The 19,631-nt window shown below is 30.8% G+C and overlaps 1 protein-coding gene across 3 annotated transcripts; it reads left to right on the top strand.

Moving 5' to 3' along the window:
- Positions 1–2,181: 2,181 nt before the first annotated feature.
- Positions 2,182–7,694, top strand: LOC107910046 (serine/threonine protein phosphatase 2A 55 kDa regulatory subunit B alpha isoform). 3 transcript variants are annotated; one of them, XR_001687448.2, is made up of 3 exons: positions 2,182–2,741; positions 3,029–3,120; positions 7,321–7,694. XR_001687448.2 is itself a non-coding variant. In XM_016837786.2 (3 exons), the coding sequence occupies exons 1-3, from the start codon at positions 2,628–2,630 to the stop codon at positions 3,420–3,422; spliced, it is 237 nt and encodes a 78-aa protein (XP_016693275.1). In that variant the 5' UTR covers positions 2,203–2,627; the 3' UTR covers positions 3,423–3,610. The 3 variants fall into 3 exon arrangements, 2 of the variants coding, with proteins under 2 accessions (XP_016693275.1, XP_040951871.1); XM_016837786.2 differs by lacking the exon at positions 7,321–7,694 and adding an exon at positions 3,392–3,610 and having other exon boundaries at positions 2,203–2,741; XM_041095937.1 differs by lacking the exon at positions 7,321–7,694 and adding an exon at positions 3,375–3,610 and having other exon boundaries at positions 2,203–2,741.
- The last annotated feature ends 11,937 nt before the right edge of the window (positions 7,695–19,631 follow it).

Here is a 19,631-nt window from a genome sequence, read left to right as displayed (position 1 = left end):
CCTTTCGCTTTCACGTTTCACTGTGTTGGAATTTGGAATTAGCTAAACTGAGAGAGATGAGAGATCCTCGGCTCTTCTTTTTCCCCTTTGCTGGTAAACTAAAATTTTAATTTAGTCAGTATATTATCTAAATTCGTTTCCCAATCACTGTATGGAAATATTTGTTTCTCACTGCAACAAGAGGTGAAGTAATATACCTTATGTTGAAATTTAAGATAAATTTATATTTTAAGTTAAATATAATACTGAAATGATTTAAATTGAAATATTAATTTTGCGGGTAAAAATACAATTTTCCATTTAAAAGGATAAAAATTTTAAAGAAAAAATGAAATTAAAATAAAATACAATTAACCACGTTGATCATTAAAATAAATTGACACATCAATCAAATAATAACACATGACAGCTTTTGATTTAATCTAATATTTTCTCATAAGAAATTAGAAAATAAAAATATTAAGATTGATATAATCTTATTAAAATTATAAAAAAAACTATAAAATTAATAAAACATACTAGATTTCTTAAAAAATAATAAGAAATTGTAAAAAATATAAAAAATATATTTAAAATATTAAAATGGATATAAATTTATAAAAAAAATTTATACAAATTTATAAAAACTTTAACAGGATTGATTAGCCCAAAATCAACAAGGGTACTAGTCCTGGGAAAGTCATTAGACCGGGTGACCTGAGAACCGGGCAGTTGAACCGATTTTTTTATTTTTTTAATATTCTTATCAAACCAAAATTCAATTATCTAACTATTAGCATATGTCATAATGAAATATTCAAACCGAGATTTTCAAAACTGGACAAGTAGTCGAACCGATCAGACTATCAGTTTACTAGTTCGACTTATCCGTCTAGTTCAATTAAATAAAACATTAAAAATAAAAAATTATTTAAAAAAATCGACTCAACCATTCTAGGTCAACTTATCTAATGGTTTTCTCCAAACCAGTTCCCTTGTCGATTTCGGTTTAATTGATCCAATCAACTAATTCGATCAAGTTCAAGTATTTATGAATTTTTTATAAGTTTATTTTAATTGTAATACTTTTATGATTTTTATAGAATTTAATATGTTTTTATAAAATTCTAAATATGTTTTATTAATTTTATGAAAAATTATAAATTATTATATTTTTAATATTTTTTATAGTATTTATATTTTTTATAAGTTGATATCAATTTTCATATTTTTAATATTTAATAGTTTTTTTTATAATTTTAAGATTTTTTAATTATTTTGATGAAAAAAAATTAGATTAAATCAGAAGCTGTCACATGTACCACCATCTGATTGATCCGTCAATTTATTTTAACGGTCAATGCGATCAATGATGAAAACCGTTAATTGAAGAACTTAATTATTTATTTTAATTATCAATAAAAAAATTAATTAGATATGAATTTAATACAAGAATTTAATTAATTTTTTTACATTTTGGTATAATGAAGGGACCAAGATTTTTGGTTCGAATGAACATTGAGGCCCTTTGCGAGCATATAATTCGCATTTTATCAAATTTCATGGTCAAAACCAAACCAACATGCAATATGTTATTGGCTTTAATTCATTTGGCCATGTAACAAAAACGACGTAAATACTTATATTTCAAGATTTAATGTAAAAGTCATAATTGTATTTAGGAGGTAAAATCTGAATCCACTTTTTCTTTTATAATATTTCATTGATGTAAATATAATACAATAAACCCTAAATTCTTTGGACTTATGTATATTATCATTCTACTTTAATATATAATGTATTTGTTGTATTAAAAAAATTAAATTGAGAGTGTGTCAATATCCATAACAATGATCATGATTTTCAAAATTACACATTTTCAACTGAGCGAGACATGATCGACATTACCTTCTTAAAAAAAGATACGAAAATCATGAAAAACAAAACAAAAGGAGGCATATTGGGAGTGGTTTTGATATTGAAACCAGCTATGTGAATAGTGTGTGGGGAAGGGCAACAAGGACCATACCAGAGCCTGCCTGCCTGCCGGCCCAGTTGATTTCGTCGGAATATCTGAAAAGGACTAAAATCTCCCAATCAATCAAACTTACCCTTTATTGTCTTTTTCTTTTTGACTTTTGAATAACTTTATAGCGGGTGGTGATGATTAAAAGCAACCTCCAGCTATTTAGATTTTGTTTTCCAAACAAAATGAATGAATCATTAACCTAACAAAAGTTGCATAATTTTGAGAAAAACAAAAGCAAAGTGATTATTTATAATACTAATAAAATTAGTGTGCACTGAATTATAGATAGAGTAGAAATATGTATTAAAATCTTTAGTCTATCACATTGGTCGGAATGGGCTTCACCACTCTCATCTCGCTCAATTATGATTTTGCCGATTAAGGCTTCGTTCTTTATTGCATCTGAGATAGGCTTTTACATGTAAAAGCACTTTTCTCTAAAAAGCAATAAAGAACGAACTTCATCTCTTGCAAATTTCCAGTGTTTTTGAAGTACTTTTGGGCAGATGAAAAAGGAGATTTTTTTAGCTTTTTCAGCCAATAAGTGCTTTTGGGCTGGTCTTTTACTTTTTTAGCCACACAACACACAAACAACGCTGGTTATTTGTTTTCATCCAAAATGCAGTTTGCTTCCATCTCTTTTCATTGTTGTTTCTTTGTTCCTCTGCCAATTCTTTGTTCCTCTTCTCCACTGAAGAAGTCTCTGGTTCTTTGTTCCTCTTCTCCACCACCGGTAAGTTTATCTTTTTCTTCTCTGTATATTTTTGTTTGTCTTTATTATGGGATTGATTTTTATCATTATTTCTTCTGTATATTTTCTCCTCTTCTCCACCACTGGTGCTTCTCTTTGGAGGATTTTCTTCTCCCATTCAAAACCCACATTCAGGAGACCATCCTCTCTCTTTCTCTGGCAGGAGGAGAGTGTTAGGATTTTGTTTTTGAGTAATCATGAACATTTCTTTTGTTGTCTAAATGCATCTTGATCACTCTGCACTAACTTTTAATCTTCACTATATCTAGGTAACAAGTCAGGAGACCAACCTAGTGGCTAGATGTCGACGAGTATACGGCCATGCTCATGATTATCACATCAATTCTATTTCAAATAACAGGTAGCTAGTGGGTTTTGTTTTTATTGCAATTTTGTGGTGTTTTGGCTCCGTATTTTAGTATTATCTGAAAATCAATTGAAGAGGAAGTATTCTTTTTCTGGGATAATATGTAGTAGAATCACACATCTTACATTTTTCTTCTCTGATGGAAAAATAAGTCTTCATTAGCTTAGTCTCTTGAATTCCCTCACCAAGATTTCTAGCCTAATATTTTGCTTAACCTTTATTGCATCTTTGTTCTTTATTATTATTAGTGTGTTTTTTTTGGCAGCATCATTATGAGATGCCTCTTGAGAAACTGATGCCATCTGGTTTAGATTCTAGATTGGAGTGTAGATTTAAACTGTTATTGATTGCGCTTCTAGGCTCTCTTCCCCCCCTTCCCATTCAAAGTTTGCATTCTGGAGAAGGCATATGATTCTCTAATTGTAATGGTAAAGGATGATTGTTTCTTTAAATAATGATACAACGAATCATGGTTCCTTCCTAATAACTTTCTGTTGCTGAACTTGTGTTGTCATGTCCGAACTTGTGTTGTAATTCTTTCAGAATTAGTGTTCCTTTTTTCTGTTATGCCGCTTTTGCTTTACTGATTTGCTCTGCTTTGTGTCTCTGTTGCTTTGCTCTGCTTTGCTTTAGCGATTACTAGATCCCCACCAATCAGTTAGTGCATGTGTTTAATATGTCCTAAACAGGCATATAATGCAGAGGTAGCTGTAACACCCCTTACCCGTATTCGACACCGAAATAGGGTATGAGGCATTACCGGAGTTTACTAATTAATTTTCAGACATTCCATTTTTATCTAACATTCATATTCATAACCAATTTAACTTATACACACCATTATAACAAGAATCAAATCATCCAAAATTACCGATAGAACAAATGGATACTGTGATATATCTCCAACAAGCTTCCAACTCAATTGAGCTTCCGATAATCATTTAAATGCATCAAATAATTATACATATTACCAATAATAAAACACACATATATATAATATTCATTACCAAATAGCATTCACTTCAATTAAAATTATATAGAATATAGCTCATACGAGCTCACTAGACTAAATTGCAGAAATACCAAAATTTAGGGATATTTTGGAAATTTTCTATTTTTCTCAAATTTCCACCCAATATTGTTCTAAATTTCATTCAATTTTGTAATTTAGATAAATAACCAATCCATTTCATGCAATTTGGTCACTTTTTGACGTTTTTACAAATTTACTCTTAAAGTTTCACATTTGTTCAATTTAGTCCATGAACCTAAAACATGTAAATTGGTCATTTTTAATGAAAACTCATGCTAGTTAAATAATCATATATTTTCCCCCTCCTCCTCTCTATTCCACATCCTTAATGTATATAACATGCTTATAGGTAACATTATCTATAATTTCACCATTTACTTATATATATTCATTCAAAGTTGTCCACTTGAGTCGTAGTCACTAAATTATTTATATCTTGAGATACAGAACTCCAAATTAAGATCTGTGAATTTTATCTGAAACTAGACTCACATATGTTCTTACCATAAAATTTTCAGAATTTTTGGTTTATCCAATAAGTACAGTTTATTCTTTAAAGTCATCACTATTCTGCTGTCTAACAGTTCCGACCCTTCTTCACTAAAAATTAATTATCTCATCGTACAGAATTCTAATGATGTTTCCGTTTGTTTCTATTGAAAATAGACTCATTAAGGATTTAAACATATAAATTTAAGCCTCTAATTATTTTTATCTAATTTTTTATGATTTTCCAAAGTCAGTACAGGGGAACCCGAAATCATTCTGACCTTATCTCACAAAACCTACTATATCTCATAATTTACAATTCCATTGCTTACACCGTTTCTTCTATGAGAAACTAGACCCAATAAGATTTAATTTAATATTTTTTTCATCCTCTAATTAAATTTATACGATTTTTGGTAGATTTTCAAAGTCAGACTACTGCTGCTGTCTCGAAACTGTTTTAGTGTAAAATGTTGATAACTAAATTTATAACACTTTCCTTTCCTTTCTCTTCAACATTTTCCATCACTTTCTCTTATTTTCCTTTTTTTAGCATAACAAGAATATAGAACCTTATATAATGAAACTCTACCTTAACATTAATTTCCTACTTTTTCAATAATATCAAACTCAAAAGTATATAAAAATCTTGATGTTCTTACCTTATGCCATTGATTTCAATCTTTAACTTGATTTTCTCCCTCCTCCAGCTTCTATTTCTTGAATCTAACTTGATATTCTAGCTCCCCCTAGTCTCCTTATCAATTTTCTCTCTTGGTGGCTATGAAAATTTCTTTGATTTCTAAGTGAAAATGGTGAATTTTTATGGGAGAACCAAATTGTAAAGAAGAAAAACTTTTTTTTTCCTCTCTTCTCACGTTAGTTTCATGGAGAAGAGATAATTTCTCATCATCTTTTTCCTTTATATTAATCATTTATTAATAAAATAATACTAAAATCTTAATAAAATAATAATTAAATAACATTTATCTAATTAATTAATTAAAATATCACCAACATCATCATTACCTTCTAGAATTCTCTCTCCTTCTAATTGACTATTTTGCCCTTCATAATCTTTTGAAATTCCATCCTTGAGTCATCACTTAATTTGATAAAATTGCAATTTAGTCTCTCAAAATTCTTCACCTTTTCAATTTAGTCCTAATTCATCCATTTTCCTTAGTTTCTAAATTATTACACCCTTAAAATATTTACACTTTAACCCTTTAAGTTTTGAGTATTTACTCTTGGGCAACAAAATTTTTCTCACTTTTGCGATTTAAACCTTTCTTGAATTAATATGTCATAATATACCTTCCATTGTTGACATAACTCAATTTCCCTTTTTATCACTTTATTTCCTTATTTTACCATATCAGGGATATTATCTTACTTTTTTTTCTATAGTAATTTTTGGGGTATTACAATTTCATAGCTAGTTAACCCTTCTAGCTTCTAGAATTCAAATTCTACATTTATACAAATAGGTCCTTTCCTAAATTAATCACTAAATCGATAAAATTTTCATATCAATATTTTCATGCAACCTTCCTATCATAATGCAACCCATGTCATAATTTTAAAATAAATTTTTCCTCGTCAGATTTGTGGTCCCGAAACCACTGTTCCAACTAGACCCAAAATCGGGCTGTTACAGTAGCAGTTTCTTAATTTCCTCTGCTCATCTATGATCTTATTAAGAGTTTGAAGCTGTTGATTTAAGCTGGTATTTTTTGAGACAAATGATTTCAACTATGGTTTCTTTTCTTGTTTTAATCTTCCTTTCTCGCTTTCTTGTTTCAATATTTCTTTCTCTCCTTGTCTTATTTTGCTCTCATTCTGTTTGTTGATGAGATCCAAAGTGATCATTTCTTCTTGTATTTGGACTGGGCTTGAAAATGTTTGTTTTGTTCTTGAATTTTTTAGTACTGGATGGATTAGTTCATTCATGTAGTAGATATTTGATACAATGGTTAACATAATTGAATCAATGCACTTCACAAGATATTGATTAAAATTTTAAACCCCATTTTAATGGTAAAATATCATGGTGTCATGGAGTTGCAAATACTGGTCCTCATCCATTGTTCAAAGTTCATAAGTTAGAAACGTCTAATGTAAATTTCTTGACCAATCAGTGCCGTTCGCTAGATAGTTTGACCCATATTATCAGATCTGTTTGTTTTTAGCCTATTGTTTGTAATGTCTGTTAATGAGTTTCTTCTTATGAACTTCTTTTGATTCTTAGGCTCAAATGTGAACGACTAAAACATTTGCTTCCCCCATTTTCTTTTTCGTTTTATATGATTTTTTAACACTTAACTTAGGTTGGAAACTTCTCTTATCACATTACTTGTTAAGGCTAAAGGCCAAAGTTTACTTCTTGCTAATATCAACAATCTTTTACAATAAGATTTTGATGTGCTACAACAATCTGTTGACCAATATTTTCATGATTGGCTTTTGCAAACACTGCAGCTTGTACACTGTAACAATCTGTTTACTTCTATTCCTGGAAACATGTTTTGCTTTACCATTTACTCATGCGTGGTGTATGCTGGAAGTAGGATATTGGATTTTGGGTTTCAGCTAGAATTATACAGGCTTGGTGAAAATGATGATTTCTTGATTGTAACTATTACTTGCTGATAACTTTTCTGGTTTTGCAGGCAAGAAGGTCAGTAAAGCTCCAAAAATCTAGAGGTTAGCAACTCCATTGACACTCAAGAGGAAGCTAAATAGAATTGCAGAGAAGAAGAAAAGAATTCCAAAGGCCAAGGCTGAGGCAGCTGAGTACCAGAAATTGCTTGCCATGAGGTTGAAGGAGTAGAGGGAGCGCAGTTGTGAGAGTTTAGCAAAGAGGAGGTCTAAGCTCTCTGCTGCTTCTAAGCCTTCTGTTGTAGCTTAGACTGCTTTTTAATTTTTGGTAAACATGTTTTGCCTAGTGTTAGATATTTTGAATAGTGAAGACCCAGAGTTAGCTTAGGCTTTTTTTGTGAATGCTGAGTTTGGTATCCTATCTATTATGTTATTTTATGTGGTCTACACTTACTGCGTTGTGGATGTGCTCCTTTGGCATGGCAGATCTGTTTATTGTGTTTAAATTGTAGCCTTATAGTATAACTATATGTTATTATGTGTCGCATGCATGACGTCCCCAATATTGAGTTTTCCCTCATCAGAACTCTACTCCTGATACCTGAGTGATTCTTTTTGTCCAATATTTGAGTACTTTCACTTCTGACCTCTTTTTGAGTAGGGCGAGAAAAGATAAATGATTTTTGAATCTCCTGATTGCTTCAAAGTACACAGGTTCCGAGTGGCAAAAAGCTCCTAATGTTCGGCATTGTTAGAGTTTAATGCAACCAAAACTACTTATGTGAGGAGTGATGTAAGGAAAAACTGAATTGGAAGCTGTGAACATATCATTTAACAAGTATCCTAGCTAAGACCAACCCTGCAGTCATTGCAGCTCCAAATAAAGCATGCAACCTCACACAATAATATTTTGCCGTGAAGATCATCCTTTTGTCCAGTAAGAAAGAATTTCAATCAGAATTTTCGATTGGTTAATGTTTTATATTTGGTATATAAATATTATCCCCTTTTTAAAACTTTAATCCAAATATATGTAATATTTTAATTTGTTAGGTTTATATTTTCTATGTTATATTAATATATAATATGAGTTATATATTCAAATACATTTTAAAATAAAATAATACATATGTGTTAAAAGCATTAATTAAAAATAAAAAATAATTTTTATAATAATACAATTGTGTCAATATCTAATTACAAATATTTAATTTTTATATTTAAATATAGTTTATATATTCTAATTAAATTTAATAAATAATTAATATTAATTACTTAGAAATATTTAAAATTAATATTATATATTAAAATATTAACAATAAGTTATAATAAATTATTTTTTATGTTTTTGCTAAAATATCATAATATTAACTAATTTGAACATTATTTAAATACATATTTATTACTTTATCATATCATGTTTAAAATGGACATTTTATTCTTCAAAAACACTTTTTGACAGCAATATCAAACACTCAAATTTTTCAAAAGTACTTCTTAAAAGTACTTTTTCACAGCACTTCTCAAAAGCACTTTTCAAAAGCAATGAAGAACTGGCCCTAAGACTGTGCCTATGCCAAACATTTCGTGTATTATAGATATAGAAGATGCATATGTAGATGGCACGTGGAGGCTGGACCTCATCCAAGATATGTGTTAAATCTTTCTTTGCTTGGGTCACATATTAGCTCTTCGATACCAATGTGGTCTAACTAGAAACCTATTGTGTACCTACAAGTAAAATTCGATTCAAAGATTTAATTTTTTCAAATTTTTAGTTAATTGAATAGAGTTATTCAGTTTTTTCAAATCAATTTGAATAAGATCGAGTCAAGTTAAATTTTACAATTTGAATAACTCAAGTAACATATTAGTGTAAATATCCTTTTGATCCTCGTCAATTTCGAAAATGATCAAATTCGTTCCTCTCAACAAAAATTACAAAATAATTTTCAAAAATTCAAAAACATTATAAAAAAAATTCCAAATTTTCATAAAATTCTTAAAAAAAACTATAAGATTCATAAAATAAAATAAAAATAAAAATAATTTAAAGAGTATAAAAAATGGTTAAATTTTATAAATTTAAAAAATTTCCAAAATAATAAATTTTAGGACCTAAACAAGTAAATTACTAATTCAAATTTATCATACTAAAGTATCTTGTTTACTTTTAAGAATTTTCAAATATATACAATTTTAAATTTATGTGTTCTAGCTTCAAATTAGTTATATTGTAATAACATTTTAATCTAACATGTTTAAATTTTTTAATTTAACTTGAATAATTTCACATGACTCGATTCAAAAAATTTTTAAATTGAGTCAGAATGATAAAATAAGACTTTTCAACTCGACGAACTCAAAATTTTTTTCACTCGATTTGATGCGATCGAATGCTCATCCCTACCGTGAGTGGTTGGCCACTATCAGACTAACACCAAACACATGTTAAGATTATTGGATCTAGTGCCATGAGATTCGTATATTCGTTTGTAAAACTTATAATTTTTTTGAACAGATTGGTTAATAAAACAAATTCATTTATTACAATTAATATACTTTGTATTATTGTCCTCAAATGGTTTTTGCATGCAAAACAAAATAGAAGCAAATGTTGCTCATTGATTGTCTATTGTTTAAACTGATACTAAGTGATGTTATGTGGTTGGATAGTAATACGGAAAGACAACTCGTATTAGTAGACAAACCTACACATGTCCTTAGTCCAATCAGAAATGAGCAATTTGATTGAAAGACTAATATGTAGTTTATCAAGTCCAATTGGGGAGATGTCTTATCTTGGGTATTGGAACGGATGACTCCTAAGAGATATAGACATAGATGTGATTGAATGGACTGATAGTATATCGGATTGGATCCAAGAAGAATAGATCTTGAATCCGTTTATTGATTTATTCACTTGTGATGTTTATAGTGCGACATACCTAAATCCTGAGTGGATGGTAGACTATGTATATGTGACTCATACACTTTGATATAAGTAAAAACTTGAGTTCAAATAGATAAGGAACCGAAAGTTGGTGCGTATAATGTACGACTTCTACAGTATGTAGCGTCATTCACAGCAGTGAAATTTATAGTCCGAGACTTGTAAATGATATCTCTCATAGGCATTACATGGTTGATGAAAAGTAAGCATGGCCATGGGTCGTTCGTCTTTGTGATTGATGACTTGATCACTATTTGATAGTGATTGACTTTTCATGAAGGAATATGTAATGGTTACCATAAGATAAAATAGGATCATATTGGGAGAGCGGATATTATTCCAAAGAGATCAAGGTCATTGGATGAGTACTAAGTAGTTGCTTTCGTAACGTTATGTCGTTAGGGATAGCTTAATCACAATACTATAGTGGAATGACTTCGTGACTAAATGAGTTTATAATTAATAGGCGAAAAGCCGGCACTTAATTACAAATCATTTGAGCCCTAATTACATATGTCCAATCGGTCCATCCGCTAGTTCGTTGAAATCAAAAATGAATTGCAAGTTTGAATAGAAATGAACAGAATGAATAGGAAAAGAGAAATGAAAAACATTTAGGAATGATTATGGTTTTTTCTGAAATGAAAAAATGGAATCATTTGGAAATTAATATAGATTTCCAAAAATGGAAATGAAAATGGTTGGAAGAATAAATTTATGTTTTTGAGCTGTTTTGAAGTCCACAAATAAAAATAAATCATTCGATCACAGTGAACAGATTAGTTATAAAATATATATTTTCTCAAAATTTTATTAGGGATAAAATAGATATGAGAAAATTGTTTAATATAAAATATTAAAATTTAATTTAAGAAATAAAAGAAACCGAATCGAATTGAATCACATTATAAAATACTGAGTCAACACTTACAACACCTTTCCCTTGCAACACTTAGAACGACATCAATCTGGTTACAACATCACCTTTCCCCCACGGTACATATGCCTAATGTAATTTTATTTTTTCGACATGTGTTAGATGACGTAGAGTATTAATTAGAAATATTTATGTAAAAAATATGATATGGGCATTTTTATTGGATATCTAAAAAGTTAGCATCTTAGGATATCTATTATAATTTAAAATTTTATATTAAGTTGGGTAGAAATATGGTTAGCTTAGTAGTGTTTATTGAGCTGTATAATATGGGTACAAGTGCCTTGATGATAGTGGGAAACTGTTTATTTCTCGACATGTGACCTTTGATGAGTCTTGTTTCCCTTTTAAGCACTCTGACAGCTCGACTAGTAGTACGGGTCTTCATGGTCTTGGTTTTCAGTTTTTGCATCAGCAGTCGTCTATTCCAGTAGTGGTACCTGTGGATCAATCTGCTAATTTGAGGTGTTCTACTTCGACCAGACCTGGTGCTGCTCTTGGCATGCAGTCTGAAGCTCCTGGCTTGGTTGTTTCCAATACTGTCCACAGCAATAGTCAGTCTCCATCGTCTTCAACAGTTCCTCCTCATGATGAAGCTAGCTCTCGTTCTCTAGTTAGTGCTCCAGCTGTTGAAAGAATATGTGCTCCTTCTGTCAATGTGCATTCGATGCAAACTAGGGCCAAAAGTGGTATTTTTAAACCTCGAGTTTTTTCAGCTGAATTTCATGTTACCGAACCCCTTACAATTGATGAAGCCTTCTCTTCTAAGGATTGGACTCAAGCAGCGCAGCAAGAGTATGACGCGTTAATAAAGAACGATACCTGGGACTTGGTTCCTTTACCTGCCAACAGGAGAGCTGTGGGGTGCAAGTGGATATTCAAGCTGAAGCGACATTCGGATGGCTCGATTGCTCGATATAAGGGTCGCCTGGTGGTAAAAGGATACCTCCAGGAAGCTGGAATTGATTTCCATGACACCTTCAGCCCAGTTGTGAAGCCATCAACTATTCGTGTGGTTCTCGCCTTGGCAGTAAAATTTGGCTGGCAGTTAAGGCAGATTGATATAAATAATACATTCCTTAATGGAGATCTAATTGAAGAGATCTACATGGTTCAGCCTCCTGGTTTTGAGCAACAGCATGGGAGCCAAAAGCTGGTGTGTAGGTTGAAAAAGGCCTTGTATGGTCTTAAGCAGGCACCTCGAGCCTGGTTTTCCAAGTTGAAAGATTTTTTAATCTCTTCTCAATTTGTGTTGGCGAAATCCGATAGGTCGTTGTTTGTCAAGAAAACTGAGGGTGTGTTGCTGTATGTTTTGGTCTACGTTGATGACATAATTGTCACAGGGAGTCACCAACGTAGTATTGATGATTTTGTTCTTGCTCTTGATGATAAGTTCTCTTTGAAAGATTTGGGAGCTCTTAACTATTTTCTGGGCATTGAAGTGCTTCCTACTTCTTCAAATGGGTTGTTCTTGAGTCAACCGGATCTGTTGAAGAAAGCTAAAATGGACTGTGCGAAGGGATCTCCTATGCCCATGAATACTTCAACACGATTGTCTCAACATGAAGGGAGTGCCATTGATAATGAATCTGATTATAGGAGCATTGTAGGTGCTCTTCAGTATGTCTCCATAACTTGGCCTGACATCACATATGCTGTGAATAGAGTGTGCCAGTTCATGCATCGGCCACTTGATCAGCAATTTAAAGCAGTCAAGAGGATTCTTCGATATCTTCAAAATACTGTGGAGTATGGCCTGGATTTTACGACTTCTGCCAACTTAGATCTTGTGGGGTTTTCTGATTCAAACTGGGCAACTGATATAGATGATAGGAGGTCTACCTCAGGTTTCTGTGTATTGTTTGGCGGCAATCCGGTCTCCTGGGGGTCAAAGAAACAACAGGTGATCTCCCGATCAACTGCAGAGGCTGAGTATAGGGGTCTTGCTCATGCAGTGACAGAAGTTGTGTGGCTAGAATCTCTCTTATCTGAGTTGCATGTTGTTCCAGTCAAGAAAGCTGTTGTGTGGTGTGACAGCTCTGGGGCGGTTGCTGTCTCTGCCAATCCAGTGCTGCACTCAAAGTTCAAGCACGTACTATTGGATTTGTTCTTCGTGAGGGAAAAGGTGGCTGCTGGTAATTTGAGTGTGGGGCATGTTCCAGCACAAGATCAGATAGCAGACATCTTCACAAAACCCCTGTCTGCTCCCATGTTTACAAGGTTTAGGTCCAGACTCAAAGTTGTTTCTAAACACGGACCAACAGCGGAAGTCAAGTAGTTAGAGGCATATTGAGCTGTATAATAATAGTTAAAGTAGTTAACTGTTGTGATTAGTTGTTAGCAGGTTGTTGGCAACAGTTAGCAGTTACACGTGTTGGTTAGTCTTGACTTGTAAAACTCCTTAAATACTGGAAGCTGATAGTTCAGCAAATGATCTTTTTGTGAATAATAATTCGTTCATTCTTTCATGTGTGTTAGTTTCTATTAGTGTTAAACTGTGAACAAAAAATAGAATGAATTTCCATTTCTGTTATGCTTATTCCCTTTTGCTTTTGCATGCTGCCCCCCATCATCTTTGTCTTTCACTTTCCTTCAGCATATAACCTACCCAACAACAATCCAATTTTATTCCTCTCTTTTTTACCGCATATTCGATGTTGGGCCGTCGCAGTCTCGAGTAGTTCGGCATTTACTATGTTAAAAAGGTTTTAATTGATTTTTTATTTTTATTTTTGGATAGAGTTTTACTTTATTTATTTAAATTAAATTATTATTTTGGGAGTGATAAAAAAATTAATTTATATATATTTTTTGTTTATGGAGCCAAGTTCCTTCATCCTTGCATTAGAGGCACTAACCCATTAACTGTGCCATGAAAATATAAGCTGCTTTTTTTTTTTTTTTGCCATCTCTAGATATTTAAACTTACGTCATTATATATATGAATGCACTCTTATTAAAATTGATATCGATTAATCTAGTGGTACCACTTTTGATAAGAATATATTTTTTTTATGATGTAAGTGACGAAACTTTATAAGATTTAAAACCATAATTCTAAATTATATTTTCATGACACGAGGATTAAATTAAATTGCGACATAATTAAAAAAACACGCTAAAATTAATATTATGAAAATATGGAGGAAAATGAACCGCCACCCCCACATGGTTGCCATCCCCTGAGAGACCTAATAGTTTAGTGTCAGCAAAAATAAATGAAAATAAAGGATGGTTAATAGGCTGGCAGGAAGGAGGGACCTCCTCTCCATATAATTGCCTGCACTTGTTTGCTAATTAGAAGCCGACTCTGATCCATAGATTTACTACATTTTCTGGTTTTAAAATTCTGATAAAAAAAATAACTAATTTTGGGACAGCGTGAGTTGTTTATATTAGGGTCTGTTTGATTGCCAGTAAAATATTTTCCGTAAAATGATTTCGGGAAAATATTTTACTTTTCTGTAAAATGATTTACTGGAAAATATTTTCTGGTGTTTGATTGAATCTGTGTAAAATATTTTCGGCTGTTTGGTAGATTTCCTGGAAATATTTTTCGAAAAAATTGTTTTTACATATATTGATATATATTAATAAATTTTTATATTTTAAATTATTTTTACATATATTGCAATGATTTATTTATAATAATACTCAATTATTAAGCCACATATTAATCGTTATAAATTGAAAAAAATTAATATCAAATAAATTATTTGTAATTGTGTTAAAAAAACAAGTATTGAATAATTAAAAAAATAAGTTACTGGAAAATCGATAAATAGAAGCAATTTTCTACCCGAAATGAAGGAAGGAATGAAGGAGGCGATAGAGAGGAGAGAACGGAAAATGTCTTACGGAAATTGAAAGGGTAAGACATTTTCCCTAAAATGTAACCCATTTTCCCTTGTTTTGGAGTTCATTTTCCAAATGGAAAATGTTTTCCGCCAATCAAACGCTGGAAAAGTTGAAAATGATTTTCCGAAAAATCAATTCCTTCAATCAAACAAACCCTTAGTTTATTATATCTTGAAAAATGCTTTCCTAACCCTTGTATTTTCGGTTCATTCAACATATAAAAATGTAAACAATTATCTATAAAAATACATACTTTTAATTCAGAATATATTTTAATCACTTATGTTTGAAATATTATGTTTTAGTCACTTACATTCTCATTTTGTTACGATGTGATCATTCTACCATTAAACTTTGTTACCTCTCTAACTGCAATCCTATGTGGTAGTTTTTAACGGTAGAGTGACCACTTCGTAACAAAACGATAATGTAGGTGACTAAAACGTAACATTTCAAACATAAATAACTAAAATGCAATCTGGAATAAATAAAAATGACTATTTTTATAGTTTACCCTTTTACTTATTGTTTGATAGAAGGTTTTTTTAGTTTAAAATACAATTAAGTGAACAACAAGATTGACATTACCAAACAAGCATAAGAAGCTCAACTAGGAATCTTAATTTAGTTGGAAATGGAATTTATAAAGAAGCTGGAATTCTTGCTGTCTAATTTTAGAATAAGGCATAAAGTGAACCACCAAAATCACAAATTCCCTCAATTATTCCAGACGTGAATGGAATTAGCCAGGGACTTATTCAATTAAAATTTTTGGGCTATTTCCGATGAATTGAAGGTGTTAAGAGTTGGATTGTATTTTGCTTCCTCTACTAAAAAATAGGTAAACTAGTCTATGCACATTAGATTAACGAGCAAATTTGTCATTTCTATTAAAAATTCATCTATTTGTATTGTTAAAAATTAGTGTGATTGATGAAATAACCGGATAGTGCCACGTGTACCTCATGCTGATGTATAAGGACCAATTTTTAACGGTAGGAATGGATGGAATTTTTAACAAAATGACCGGTTTAGTCTTTAATCTAACATACATGAACTAATTTACTCATTTTTTTTAATGAAAGGAGTAAAATGCATTTTGACTCCTAATACGTACACTGACCTCTATGAGAATTTTACTGATAGATTGAGAATTTAATATGTGTACCATGAAATTAACTACACTGCAGATTTTATGAACCAATTCGAATTCTTTCATCTTTGGCATGGGGATAGAAAAAGGAGAGGAGAAAGAATTATAATGTTAAGAAATGGAGGAATCAAAGAATCCAACATGATTGACGAATATTTGCACTGTGTGGTTTGTCTTTTTCTTGAATTATAAGTAAGATTTATGGGATTACAAGTAAGACCACATGAGGGCCATACTATTATGAGGTAAACAAAGGCTGGCTATTGGATTATACTATAAGGTTGATCAAAAGTAGGTCAGAACTGATTAGGTTTATTGTGGAAGAAAGATTTAGGGTTGTCTGAATATTAATTTTTTTGAATGGAAAAAGCTATATATGTTCAACAATCTCCAGCTTTACCAGAAGAAAAATCTAAGCATTGTTATTACAGATATTTTATATATTCAAACTTTCATATTCTTTCCCATAATCATGCTTGATTATATTAAATCGAGCGTGGGAAGGAGATTTTCAAAAAAAAAAAAAAAATCTGAGCTAAGATATGCATCCAATACCTACTTTAGGGATATGCAATTTTATTTATCATATTTAAAAATTATTTTTTTATTTTATTTAGAGAAATTTATATATTGTTTGAAACATTAAGAACAAATTTAATATTTTTGTATTCAGACTTCTCATCCTTGGATGAAGCTAAACTTAGTTATAACAATTAAGTTATATAAGATGTTCGGGTAAGTAACGGTGGTGGTTCACATCGTGTGTGGTGTGGACTAGATTTGTCCATGGGTCGGGTCGGATTTGATCTTGACAAAATTTTAGGCCCATTTGATAGGCTTGGGTCAATGGGCCTAAAATTTTATCCAACCCTAGCCCGAATAAAAATGCTAAAACCCAGGCCTAACCCGGTCGTATTAATTTCTTATATTAATTTTTATATATTTTTTTAAAAATATAATACATGAAAAATACTAAAAACATTAAAATAAATGTTTCCCAATAAATTGAAAATAAATTTTAAAAAAATCTTTATACTTAAATAACAGTAATATAGGTGTAACTTAACAAACAAATACATCTAAAATAGTAGCAAAATTAACAATAAAATAAAAGTTATACAATATCCAAACAAAAACAACAAAATAATAGCAACATAATAGTGAAATAGCAACAAAATTGTGAGAAAACAACAATTTTTTTTCTTTTTGCAAATTTGGGTTGAGCCTGGGCCAAAAAGCCTTACCCAAGACTTAGCCTATTTAGAAAACAGACTTTAGTTTTTTACCCAAACCTTCACACTTTTCGGATGGGCCTTCAGCTCGGCCCTATCCGTGGACAAGTCTAGTGTGGAGAGCCACTAACATTTTCAACTTTGCATATCTCATTTTCATATATAATGATAATCAACAATTTCATTTCACTTTTGTCATTACCAAATTGATCATAGTGAAATTATGCCCGTATTAATCAATTATGAATCAAGAACGAATATACGGATTAATCTTGTAACACTATAAATAATTGTGCACAAGCCTCAAATAGGCAAAACTGCACCAATGCGTATAAAAACATTTCTTCCCCTAATACTCCAGTAATACATACAAGTGTCAAATATCAAGCGCTAATAGAATGCACACAAGTGTTAATCTTTATCCATCACAATAAACAAATCCTATGACATGTCAACTATACTCAAATTTTCAATATTGTTTAATAGGACTTTTATTATTATAACATATCGTAGAAACATCAAATACTATCAATTGCTATCATATATCATCAAGTTTCAATCATTTAACCATTGCATCAATATCAATTCAAAATAATATCATGAGTTTTCAAAATAAATAAACTTTATGACACGACAACTATATTCCGAATTATTTCCAACATTATTTAATAAAACATTTATTATTATAACATATTTTAGAAATATCAAACACTATCGATTGCTATCATATATCATCACATTTCAATCAGTTAATCATTAGATCAATATTGATACAAAAACAACATCATGCATTTTCATAAATTGCTAACATGCACTAAGCATAAATTTGCATAGCATCAATCATGCATTAAAAACACATGTAATCAACATCATCTCATTATCAATGATGTCTAAATTAGATTACTTAATCTATTATAATAAACGTTGATAATGGCGGTAAAATGATCGCAAAGCAATAAGAAAAGAAAAGAAAAAGAACACATAAATTTTACATGAAAACTCTTTCGGGAAAAAATCACGGGCAGAGGAAAATAAATTCATTGATATTGAAAACCGGATTATACAAGAGAAGTGTTGACTACATCTATTCAAAGGTTGAAAACCCTGTTCTAATCAAAGTTAAATAGAAGAATAATAGTTCTATATGAATTCAACTTATGCTGTATAGTCCGTACATCTCCGGTCGCAACCCTAGTAAAATTTTGTACTTAATGAGTCGCCCTCACAGATCCCCTTATTTTGTCACTGTATTTATTTCTTCAACAAGTGACGGGATTCAAATTACACAATCTCTAATATAATCGAATCTATATTATAAAATGGAGTTAAACTAGCACAAATCAAACCATCAATCTTTGATGATTCAATCATTTTCTTTACTTGCTAAAGAAATAAGGATTTGATCAAAGAAATCAAAAGAAAACTTTATTGTTTTGTTTTTCTTTTTAAAATTCCAACATGAGCAATCTGAAATCTTAAAGAGAAAACCAAATGTTTGATGGGAAGATCAAATTTTAAGTAGAAAACCAATCGTGTAAATGCTTTGAAAAAACCCGTACCCTCCAAACCAAATATTAAAATGGACCATTTACTATTAAGGGTTATGAAAAATTACAAATTAAAGATATCTCCTAATTACTAAAATTTTATTTTCTAATTTTCTCACATTAACCCTAATAATTTTGCTACTCTTATTATCTAATTCTCAATTCTCAATTTTAACTAATCAACCTCTCTAATTAATGAACCAGTGACCACTATTGTGTTCATTTTTAAAAACTTTTAATTTTAAGAAATTTGACCCAAGACATGTAAAGTGAAGGCATATGATTGATTTCTCCTCCCTTTTCTTAGAAAGATAAGAAATTAGAAGATATCTCTTGTCTCATGATTGTCTCTTTAGTAAAATACAAGTTAAGATATGATTTGGATGTATCCTCTTTTTCGAGCTTGATAAACATTAATGAGATTGAATTTAATATGATGACCGACTTTGATATAGCATCGTGACAATGCTTTCTCTGTGACGATGGATGTTCAGTAAAGTCTTTCATGAATTTTTACTTTGTCTTGCACATATCCCATCTTCCTACTACAATCTAGTTTCTAAACTTTATTGGACGTAAATAACTAAGCTTCGATTAAATAATTTGCTAGTGAAATATAGGGTTTTTAAGTGACTTTTAGAAATTTTTTTTTCCCCAATTTCGCCATAGCAATTGTATTGACGACGACAAGAAGTCACGAAA

The sequence above is a fragment of the Gossypium hirsutum genome, chromosome D06 (assembly GCF_007990345.1).
Source record: "Gossypium hirsutum isolate 1008001.06 chromosome D06, Gossypium_hirsutum_v2.1, whole genome shotgun sequence".
NCBI classification, from domain to species: domain Eukaryota; kingdom Viridiplantae; phylum Streptophyta; class Magnoliopsida; order Malvales; family Malvaceae; genus Gossypium; species Gossypium hirsutum.
This window is presented reverse-complemented; position numbering and strand designations above follow the sequence as displayed.

Excerpts from the sequence above, each read along its gene's own strand:
- LOC107910046 (XM_016837786.2), top strand. The coding sequence starts at position 2,628 with ATGCAGTTTGCTTCCATCTCTTTTCATTGTTGTTTCTTTGTTCCTCTG. Across the intron at positions 2,742-3,028 it reads GTTCCTCTTCTCCACCACCG|GTAACAAGTCAGGAGACCAA; the intron begins GTAAGTTTATCT and ends CACTATATCTAG. Across the intron at positions 3,121-3,391 it reads AATTCTATTTCAAATAACAG|CATCATTATGAGATGCCTCT; the intron begins GTAGCTAGTGGG and ends TTTTTTTGGCAG.